Consider the following 11897-nt stretch of genomic DNA (forward strand, 5'->3'; position numbering starts at 1 on the left):
CGGGTCATCATGATCGATCATTGCCACATCCAACTGCTGGGGAAAATCTGGGACAGTATTTTGACTATAACACACAAAACCGGTATACTTGCCTGGGAATAAGCGCTCCCGACCGCTGCGCCTCAACCCTTGCTCCTGTTCAGCTGGTCTTGTAAGTTGCGGTGGGAGCGCACGATCAGGCATGGCATCTCTGGAACCAACGGGATCTCTACAGTTCGCCTGATCTTCATGTTGAACCACGGTTGTAGTTCCAATTGCCTCAACTTCAATCTGCTCTTCTGGCTCAATCCAGGTATAGAGTTCCATGAAATCAACTGGTTGCTGTTCGCACGCCAATGAGGAAAACGATCCAAACTCGCCTTCGCTCACTATCACCACGTCTCGACTGATGATGACATCCTTCAGATCCGGGTCGTAGATTCTGTACCCCTTCGAGTTCTCTGCATATCCGATTAAGATTCCTTCCATAGCCTTCGAATCGAACTTCGTTCGCTTCTGTTTGGGAATGTGATACATTGCTCTTGAACCGAAAACTTTTAGATGTTGAAGATTCGGCTTCCTTTGGGTCCACGCCTCTTCTGGAGTAATTGCTTCTAACGATCTGGTCGGACATCGGTTTACTAAGTAAGCTGCTGTCGATATTGCCTCCGCCCAAAATTTCTTCGGTAACCGCGCATCCGTCAACATGGATCTTGCCTTTTCAACGAGAGTCCGGTTCAAACGTTCCGCGATTCCATTTTGTTCCGGCGTATACGGACACGATGTCTGGTGAACAACTCCATCACGCTTCATGCTGCCTTTCATTCTTGAATTTACGAATTCTGTTCCATTATCGGTTCGCAGGATCCTCAGTTTCCGTCCAGATTGACGCTCCGCCATCGCTTTGAAGTCCTCGTACGCTTCGAACACCTGACCCTTCGATGTCAAGAAATACACGAACACTTTCCGACTTGCATCATCCGTAAAAGTTAGGAAATAACGGCTTCCTCCTATCGACGGTACTTCAACGGGTCCACATACGTCCGCATGAACCAAATCCAGCAAACCTTTTGCTCTCGACGAACTTGAACAAAACGAGCAAGGCGGAGTCGCTGAGCACATCTTTACTTGCACCAATTATTTTCAGTGTGCTACCAGGTATTGAATTGTGCCTCAGTGTGCCGCGAAGTGCCACTGCTTGATGATTCAGATTTTGCTTGGCAACTACCAAGACAACCAACTGTTTGTTTTCATTTTGCAGGTCAAATGCACATGGTTACCTAGTTTTTTCACCTAAACTCAAGTGTCAAAATCGTGCTTCAGAGTGCCTCGGTGTGCCACACAGCGTATAAGACGGTGTGCTTGGCACCTCTTGGCACAATGTTCCAAGCGACTAGCCCCTTGAAAACGAGTCTCTTGCTTGTTTGCCTTGTTGATTCAAATGTCCAAGTCTCTTGTGCCAAATTCCAGCATCAACCGTCAGGAAGGATTTGTGGGTCTTCTTCTGGTTCAATCGATACAGCCCGTCCACAACGGATCCAGACGCAATCACCTGTCCTCCTTTATCTACGACTTCACACCTTTCTGCGTTGAACACCATCGTCAGGCCTTTCTTGCAAATTTTGTTCACCGACAAAAGATTGGTCGCCAAATCAGGAACTTGTAGAACGTCTTGGATTTCGATTGGACCTTCATCGAGCTCGAGTTCCACCTTGCCTTTAGCAACAGATGCGATCGTCTGATTATTTGCTGTGTAAATCGAGTGCACCAGGTCTTCCTGCTTCGAAAAATTCTCCCAGCTTCTGGTCATATGCGAACTTGCTGCAGAATCGAAGAACCAAGAATCCTCCTTTCCGCTCTCCATGGTCAGCATAGCACACAGAGCACTTTTCTTGAACTTGGAAGCACCCTGCTTCTGGGGACAATTTGCAGCAAAATGCCCGAACTTCTTGCATGTAAAGCACGCTCCTGTTTTCTTCTCCGTCTTGGGTTGCCGTGGTTTTTGCTTCGTGTACAACGCTCCTTCACTCGACGTCTTCAACGGCCATTTAACATCCTGCAATATCTTCGCCTTCACAACGTCCGCCGAAAGTTCGATTCCCGATGCTTGAAGCCCCATGATCATTGGGTTGTAGTATTCCGGGAGTCCTTTCATCAGCAACGACGCCAACCACTGGTCATTAACTTCGAATCCGATCTCGCTCAAGCTGTTCGTCGTGGTGACTAGTTCGTCGACATAATCCTCCACACAGGCACATTCTTCAAGCTTCACGGATGTTAATCTGTCCAGCAGGCCGAATCTTCGCAGCAGACCGTCGTCCTGGAACGCCTTCTGGAGTGCATCCCACGCTTCTTTCGATGTCTTCGCTCGCTGTACTAGGCTGTAGTTGTTCTTTTCTATACTTAGGCAAATCGTCGCCAACGCTCTCTCGTCCAGGTCCGGGTCGATCGCTTGATTTTGATCCGATTTTACCGCTCTCCAAGAGACCTCTCGTATCAATATCATCTTCATCGCGAACGCCCATGATGCATAGTTCTGTCGTCCTCGCAACTTCTCGATGGCCGGTAGACTCACTGGGTTTCCACAGGCACGCCCATTTGCGCCGGATCGGCCGCTGCCTCCTGCAGTTCCTCCAGCATTCGCAGATGTCGTCCTTGTACTTCCGCTTCCGTCACCTCTTCCACTTAAGTTGTGTTCTTCGTCTCGAAACATTTTCTGAAACTAGCTTTCCGTTGTCTTCGGTACTTCAGACTTCCTACTGCAGGCACACTGGGCTCATAACCACTTGCAATGGAAATAATAACGTGTGGTGTGTGCAGTGTCTGAACAAGGAATGAATTTATTTTTCACATCTATTGACTAGCTAATAACAAACTCGGTTGCTAAGACCTAATAACTAAATCGTAGGTTACTACAATCGCACGCTACGCCTCAACAATTTTCCTTAAAACAGACGCACCCTTAGCTCCATCGCTATGCTACCGTTCGCAGAATTTCAGAACGAACGAAAATCCGCACTGATCCCTTGATAATGTTTCGCCTTATGACTTTACCCGCCGCCGCTGTCGTCGCCCACACGCTTCCATGACAATGATGTGCGACTGCAACACAAAGCAATGCGCCCGGCGCGCGCCCAACCAAATGGAAATGATAAAAATATGTCTTCATATAATCATCATCGCCATGGAGTACGTTTCTGATGGTGATGTACCTACCCATGAACCGAAAATCAAATATTCCGAGAAGAGAAGACTTCGATGGCGGTGTTCCCGGTCTACCCCCTCCGGTTGTGTAACCAAACCGTTCAACGCCATCAGACAGGGAGACTGACTCCCTGCGTCGCTCGCTAAGTTGCTGCGAAGCGCGAGGGTCGGAAACACGTTGCGGAAGTACGGAAGGAAAATACTTCTAGCAGATTAAAATATAGAAGGGAACAATCCAATGGAAGCTTCTCTGTTGGAGGCGTGGCTTGGATTCTCTCACGATTCTCACTGCGCACGTGGTGACCCTCTCTCGCTCTCAATTATCTGCCGCTCTTCCCGGAGTTCAGAAGGGTTCACGTAGCTAGAAGTTTTATTCCGATTGAAGCAGCTGTTGGATGATGATGTTGTTTAAGATATTAACACTCCCGCTGCTATGCCATATCATGTCAAATAGTTCCACGATAATTTCAATTAGCTATAATTCGGCAAATTTTCATTCGATTTGCAATTTTCCATTTTCGAGTTTTCTAGATGCATTTGGAATGTTCACAATATGAATTTGACCAAATATGTGTTTTGAGAACTCAAAAAAATCAAAGGAAGTAAAGAAAACACCACTAAACTGATCGTACTGATAAAGCGAAAATGATGCACATAATTATTTTGAGATAATCAATTTAAAGGTTATGCAACCATTACACGAATAATACTGAGTATCTTTGCATTCATCCGACCAACCCTTTTGTTTCATTGCTTTAAAACAATCAATTGCACATGAGAATACTTTACCTTGCCGGGACCCGTGGCGTAGTGGTCACTCGTTAACTTCATAAATGGATAGTCACAGGTTCGATCCCAGCCCCCACACTTGGATACCGGCTAATGGCAACTCATAATGGACCCCCAATCGGACTGGAAAAGGAACAAGAGCTACACATCATCATCCTCGTACTCATCATTCCACCATGAACAGGGTAGAAAAGTGACAGCAGCGCATATATGACCTCCTTATTCCCACCCAATAGGATTGTTTGCAGCCAACATCAATTGGGTTCCCCCATTGACAATGCATTTGAGTTCCCTAAACATTGGTACAAGATGCGGGAATCGAAAACGTGACACCCTGGTGAAAAGCTATCAGTTCGATGTAGTAGAATTAGAAAAGAATACATTTAGGCGCTGTACAAAGTGTATGTGCAGCAGCCAATTGGAATCGCTCCTGCAGTACCCAATAGAGTTGGACAATAGCAACGTAATTTGACAGCTTATTAAAGGTATGCTACATTTTTTTGTGTCGTATACAAAAATACCCACACATGTAGAATTGTTATGAAAACAAGACGAATTTGCTCTGCAGTCGAAAGAAAAAGTTGATTTTTTTAATTCGTGGCACTATTTTCTATAATTTTTGTTATAAAAACAGTAGCGGGAAGTGAGAGGAATTCGGAAGTGATTGTGTTTTGTGAATTAGAGCTCGAAAAGTGAGGATATTCGAGAATGTCGAAGTGCCATGTACCGAACTGCAGGAGTAAGATTCCATCGGAAAGAAAGCTAGGAAAAAATCCAAGCGAGCCGGTGGCGTTCCATCGATTTCCATCGAACGTTGGGCAGAAGAAGCGCTGGCTTAAGTTTCTCGGCCAGAATCAGACGACGGACACCACGAACCTTTTTGTCTGTTCGAAACACTTTTTGGAAACCGATTTCGCCGACGCATCCCTTCCATCATCGTCGAACCAAAGAAAGCGGCTTAAAGCAGGAGGTTTGTGTACATACAAAATAAAAGTTTTACCACTCCTATAATATGGACTATTTTTCCAGCTGTTCCCAGCATCAGGAATCCTGGTTCGAAGCTGAAAAACAAACGCAGCCGCTATCGAAACCGCAGCGCAGATACGAAAACAGACAATGATCGATCTACGGTGGAGTGTGGAAATGACTCAGGCGTCTCATTGTCTAACGATTGTTCTCTTTTGGATGAATCGGTCACGAGTAGCAGCGGTGGAGCTCTTTCCGGAAATCAAGTAAAGAAGGCTGCTGGCTTGGAATTGCGGATTAAGGAGCTCGAGCAACAACTTCAGGAAAGGGACATCGCAATATCGGTTTTGCAGGATCAGAACGAGCAGCAGAAGAAACGTGTAGCTGACCTGGAGAAGCTTTCCCGCGATTTGACGGATGTACGTGAGACGCACATAATCGAAAAATCTCGTGAATTGCTGTCGTCGAAGTTGACCAGGAATCAATCTGACTTGCTGCTAGGCGTTAAAAAACGAGTGAACTGGAGTAACGAGGAGCTTTCACGGGGGTTTACTCTACGATTTTTCGGTTTGCCTGGATATGACTATCTCACCAAAAATCTCGGTATGCCATTTCCTCGATCGAGCTGTCTACGACAGTATGCGTCCCGAATGGACATGCGGCAAGGCTTTCTGAACGAAGTGCTACAGATGCTAAAGGCTAAATCGCAAAGCATGTCCGAATTTGACAGAGTATGCGTGCTTCTGTACGACGAAATGTCGGTCAGTGAAGTCTACGAGTATGACCGAAAACACGATGACGTACTGGGGCCTCATACCAAAGTACAGGTAAAAATGACCATAAATTAAATAATCCTTCAAGAGGTTCTTATGATTCTTACTTTAATTCTTGTAACTGTTTAGGTTTTAATGATCCGAGGTCTTTTCGGTGATTGGAAGCAACCCATATATGCGTCCTTTGATGTCTCGATGACGAAAGCTTTGTTATTAGAGGCCGTTAACAAAGCGTACGAAGCAGGGTTTGAAGTCGTAGCTGCTGTATCCGACTGCGGAGGATCAAATACTGGTATTTGGTCAGACGTGAATCTGGAGGAAAAAAAACGTATATTTTCCATCCACAAACGCAGCGGAAGCTATATCTGTTTGCAGATGCTCCTCACGTCCTGAAGTTAACTCGTAATTGGCTGATCGACACTGGATTTTTGCTTTCCGATGGCACCATCATCAAGCACGACCTCCTATGGAACCTAGTTGCCAGGGGAGCTGCTGAAATTTCGGACACCTTTTTCCTAAAAGAAGAATACCTGACATGCCAAAGAAGTCAACGTCAGAATGTCGCATGGGCTGCCAAGTTATTATCGCGGAAATGTGCAGTAGGGTTGCAGCGAAGAGTCGGCACAGCTGAAGCCAAACGGTTGGCGGATTTTATTCTGATCGTGAACAATTGGTGGGATGTTATGAACTCCCGTTGCCCGAAAGAAACTCAGGTATTGAAGAGACCATATGGACTGTGTCGTCGCGAGCAGGACGAAGCTCTGGATAAAATAGTAGAGCTTATGAAGACTGCGCTTTCTACCAATAAGTCAACTATGCAGTTACATTTCAAAAACGGTAGATTCATTTGGACAATGTATTGATATATTTCTTAACTTACAGCTGTTCCAGAAGGCCCTCTTGATGTCAATCTTCTCGCTTCGTGGACTTTTTGACGATATGAAGGAGAGGTTTGGAATCAAGTACAGTATGACAGCGAAATTGAATCAAGATGCCCTCGAGAATCTTTTTTCGTTAATTCGCACACGTGGTGGTGGAAATGATCACCCATCCCCTATGCAGTTTTTGCGCCGACTGAGGGTAATCATTCTCGGCAAAAGCATTCAGTCAGTTTCATCTGGCCAGTCAACGGAGGATAAATGCTCTGGAGAAGAGTACCTTGTAATAGATGTGCTGAAAGATCACAAAACAACGACTTCAACCGATACTTCCAACGTGTCAGAGTCACATGTTCAAGAAAATGACCCCGACTTCGACGACGAGCATGATGAGAACGATGAGAACAAAGAGGGCGCATCAAGCTTCACCACTGAAGATGATGGATTTGAGTATGTGGTTGGCGCTGTTGCAAGGAAGTTCCGAACAAAATATCCGTACGTTGGCGAATATACTTACAAACTTCGCGATAACCATGTCCACTTGACCACCCACACTTTGCTGGATCATGATTATGCTTATCCACACAGCTATGTTGATCATCTTTCGTTGGGCGGATTGACAAAACCATCAAACGCATTCATGGATCAAGCGAAAGTATTTGAATCTTCTTTCAAACACTTCAATAAGGACAGCATTTCCAAAGAGAAAGGAATCGTATCCAAATTGAGTGAAGTACTGACAGTGAAGTTTCCTGATGTGCCGGCTGAAGTAATTGAGCATTTCTTAAGGCTTCGCGTTTACATTCGGGTTGGTACACTGAACCGGCAAATTAAAGAGAAAAAGGCTGCAAAGGCAGCAGTAAAACGTTTGCAAAAACCAGAAGACAAGCCAGCTGGACCTCAACAAAAGAAAATGAAAAAAATCCTGTTGTAAGTTGTTTTAACGAAATGGAGAAGCATCATTTTAATTTCGAAATAAACAGTAAATGAAAAATTACACTTCGTATTATTATTGATAATATCACGTAGAGACAGATCCATAATCCAAAAAGAACTGCGTTGTTTACATACTTCAACGATATCATGATTAATATCCTTTATATGCCTTTTTCTGAGATGCAGGTTTGGTTCCAATTGAATCGTTACGTCAAGAAAAAGAAGCACGTTTTATATGGGCCTTGAACTTCAAGTTGTACTGAAAACCTCGTTGAAAACGATGCAATCATCAACCGAGCCATCAACCGTAGCAATCAGTTTAATGTACTTTAATTTTACCCGTTCCAACTTGCCCGTTCAAACTTGCCTTTAGTTAACAGGAATGCCAATTCATCAATTATTTAACGGTATAATATCCTGTAACTTTTCTTCCGCTAAAACTTCTAATAATAGCCAAAAAACGAAAAATAATTCTTGTGAGTGATACTAAGGAAGAGTTCAGCTTGGACCCCACATAGAAATTGAGAAAAAGTGTATACACACTTAAAACAGAATGCCGAGATCAGCTGTGCGGATCTCGGTTAAAGTTCATTTGCTGAAATCTCGGCTAAACGCTTGACGTTTGATGTTTGATGATAGCGGCACCCATGGGTGCTGCTATGAATAAACTTTAATTTTTGCTGATATCTCAGTTAAAATGCGATTGCCGAGCGCTCGGCTGTGCGGATCTCGGCAAAAGAATGAAAATTAGCCGAGCTCAACTGAGTGTGTTGACAAATATAAAGTAAATGATTTCGTTTACAAGTAGATAATAAGTTGTTTTATCAATTATTACACTCACTTTCACTCAATCAATTATGATTTTGCAAAATCATGCAAAAATGTATTGATTTCCATACAAATTCTGAAAAAGTTCATAACTATTTACCAATACCAATGCACAGGCCTGAATAGCATACCTTTATTTAACTGTCAATATACTTAGGGACAATAGAGCTGTAATGGACTTCAGCTATGGTGATGGTGTATGAGCGTTTGGTAAAAGCACTCAATACTTGGTGTATTCCATTCAGGAAGTACGCTGAGTGCTTCATCCGTTTCATTGGCCGAACAGCCTCCCGAGAACTTCGACTGTCGGTAAAAATGAAGTAGTGCTCAGGTGGAAGAGTGCTAACGTACTCTAAGCCGCTAGCTCAGCAACGTATACCGAACAGTTATCCAGTTTTACAAAGCTTCATCGTGTTTTTTTTTCAATGATTCATCAATGAATTCTGCAGGGAGTTTCTCTGCGAGTTTTTCACAAATTCCTATGAGGATTCTTCCAGAAGCTCCCCCGAAGATTCTGGTAATTCTTCCGAGAATTCTGACAGATTTTTTTCCGGGAGTTCTTCTGTATTTTTTTCTGGCAAATCTTCTTGAAGCTTCCCAGGGAATTCTGTCAGGAGTTTCTTCCGGAAGTTTTACGAAAGTACCATCGTAAATTCTTTTAAAACTTTTTGCACGGATTTTTCTGGAAGATCCTCCGCCAAATCTTCAAAAGTTTCTTTGAAAATTCCTGCGGGAACTCTTGTGGAAGTTTCTTCAGGAAATCTTTTGAATGTTTTCCGGGACTTCTATCCAGAAAATCTTTTAAAAGAGAACTTTTTTTTTTGAGGTCTTAGGAGAACTCTTCTGGATTGCTTCGATCTTGTCGTAGAGTCAGATAACAGTCCTAAATCTTTGTGCTTTGGCAACAGACGGGAAGAAAGCAACTCTCATAACAGCATTCTAGGACTGTAAAACCTTCGAATTTGTGCGACTCGCTTGATGCTAGATAATGCTTATGATAACTTCCCAGGAGTATTCTACCGAAAGTTTATCCGGGAAATCCACCAAAATTATCTTCTGGAAGAAGGTGCTGGAGAAGGTGCTATCGGGCAACCACTCACTTTACAAAATCCTGAGGAATTATTAAAAAAAAGTCGGGAGGAATTACAAGATAACAATCTTGTAACTCCTCCCGACTTTTTTTTTAATAATTCCTCAGGATTTTGTAAAGTGAGTGGTTGCCTGATAGCACCTTCTTTCCCGGTACTGACTTCTGCGCCAACCTTGATTAACAAGGATGCCAGTACGGTATTTTCGTGCCCGACTAACCCGAGTTAAGGACAAACGTCTTGAAATCCCGCTTCATCTGTGCATCAGAACTTCAGACGCACAAATCTCAAGAAGCAAGCTTCAAACAACAGATCGTTTTATTATTCTGTTCTTGCTCAAATGAGATGCTAAAGTGTGTTGGTTTTGTTTACGAAGAGATTTGTGCCCTCGAAATCGTGAGTAGGTGCCAAAGTCAGCCATTGTGGCGGCCATTTTGGGATTCTAACAAGTCTGTCCTTAAACACTCAGGGTAGGTTCTCTAGCATATCAGACTCCCTCTTACAATACTGATGTTGTACTCACTCTCAACGTGCACCAACCGATCACTCAACCGATTTGGGAATATCTCCCGTCGCAAGATCGCGACCCGACCGAGTAATAAAAAAAAGAGATTCTCCTCAGTCCAAAAAACTCTATACACCTCTAGTTATCAACGATGCGCAATAGGTTAGGCCTGTTTATATTTATTCGTTTCGTTACGTGGAACATGTGTGCTTACCTACATCTAAGGGGCTGTCCATAAACCACGTGGTCATTTTTTTGGGACTTTTGGTGCGTCGACCCGATCGAGTCCCGATGTTGGGTTACGACGACGCTGACCACGTGCTTGAGGGTCACTCAAAAACCGCGTCGTTGACTGTGACACGTTTTGGCGGGAAGAGGTTCGGTCAAGCTGAACGGCACCTCTCTGTCCGGGAATAGGCCCGGATTCCTTCCTGGAAATTAGAATCCAAAACCGAAAGCCACGTGGGTGGCTGTGCCACACCATTTTAACAAACACACCCTTGATAAAAGCCACTTTGTAATATCTACCTTTGATTTACAGATGATTTCGTGCTATGTCACTATCTGGCGCACTTTTTAATTTGATTGGGTCACAGTTGCTAGCTATAAAATGAATTAGTTAACTATACGAAGTTCAAACACTGTAGCAGTTAATTTACCTAGTAGGGGATCACCGTAAAACACATGATCCCCCTCAGCAAAGCACTATTCTTCGAAATAAATCTTCCTTACAATTTCGGTATTACACTTTTGCTAATAGTTTTTCATATAACTTTTGTTCTTCGCTTTAGGTCTTCTCCTTTAATTAAAATATACCTGTTTAGGTAAACCGTCTAGCAACTTTCTAATTCGGAATTGATTTTAGGTTTTCCAATCCTTGGACACAACTTGTTGCTTTAGCGTTAAACTAGAAATGGACGAGTCATTGAAATGAGGAGTCTTATTTGGTCCATTCGACCTATTTTTTTAATTATATGCGTATGATCTTTGGCGGAAGTTGGTCATTTTCCTATTTTTCATTGACTGTCTTTGTTCCTCTAATGGGCTGTCAAACCTGTCCCCGACTATCCATCTCGTTTTAAATTTCAGTTTCTTGTCCATATCTTCGCCGCGGTACTCCATTACATTGGTGTCCAATAAAATATTATGACCATAGGTAGATTTTTAGAACACATGATTTCACGCCTACATGTCTCTTATCCAGCTGTTAGGCATATCTGTTATACGCTCGATCTCCATCGATAGACCGATTGGAAATGAGCCCAGCTATTAAATTTGATGAGCTTTTTTTATAGCGGCATTTAAACAAACAGTTATTGATTGATTTTCCCAACTGTTACATTTTTTCCAAAAGTTGCTCCGGGAAATTGTTTCGAAACTTACTTATTATTATTTGTTTCGTTAGTGTATCTTTGTTTCTTAATTTTTATATCAATGTTGTCCACGTGGACATTTGACAGACCCCCACCCCCCTCTCCTGGACAAGCGTGGACTTTTCTCGGACCCCCTCCCCCTCCAAGTTGTCCACGTGGTATATGGACGGCCCCAGAGTGGTTAGAATTATATCAGTTTCTGCTAAGTAACAAGTTAAAACATGTATCACATGGCAGTATCATAATAGATTCTTGTGAAAAGTATCAGTATTAGCATTAAAATTGTAATTTTATTAGTACCGTCGTGCGGGGTGTCATTGGGCCAAAGTGGGGTAACATTGGGCCACTATTCCGTACGTTTAGAATACGACGGGAATGCATATTGTGTGCTAGACTAATAGAACACATAATTCTAAGATACTTTGCATCCACCGTGGGATTCTCTGAGTTATATTGAATCCGTGGGATCGATGGGCCAATGTTACCCTCTAGGCCCAATGTCACCCCGTACGACGGTAGGTTTTATTTCTGCTGTAATAAAACAATGTATGAAACAGGAAACTTTCCTCAAAAATAAG

The 11897-nt window shown here is 43.2% G+C and overlaps 1 protein-coding gene across 1 annotated transcript; it reads left to right on the forward strand.

The window, feature by feature from the left end:
- Positions 1-4437: 4437 nt before the first annotated feature.
- On the forward strand, positions 4438-5986 carry LOC115268265 (uncharacterized). The gene is made up of 2 exons (XM_029876311.2): positions 4438-4942; positions 5002-5986. Exons 1-2 carry the CDS (start codon positions 4681-4683, stop codon positions 5784-5786), a joined length of 1047 nt encoding a protein of 348 aa, XP_029732171.1. The 5' UTR covers positions 4438-4680; the 3' UTR covers positions 5787-5986.
- Positions 5987-11897: the final 5911 nt, after the last annotated feature.

The sequence above is a fragment of the Aedes albopictus genome, chromosome 3 (assembly GCF_035046485.1).
Source record: "Aedes albopictus strain Foshan chromosome 3, AalbF5, whole genome shotgun sequence".
In the NCBI taxonomy this organism is placed as follows: domain Eukaryota; kingdom Metazoa; phylum Arthropoda; class Insecta; order Diptera; family Culicidae; genus Aedes; species Aedes albopictus.

Coding starts and splice junctions, on each gene's coding strand:
- LOC115268265 (XM_029876311.2), top strand. CDS start 4,681: ATGTCGAAGTGCCATGTACCGAACTGCAGGAGTAAGATTCCATCGGAA. Junction 4,943..5,001: donor AAAGCGGCTTAAAGCAGGAG/GTTTGTGTACAT, acceptor CTATTTTTCCAG/CTGTTCCCAGCATCAGGAAT.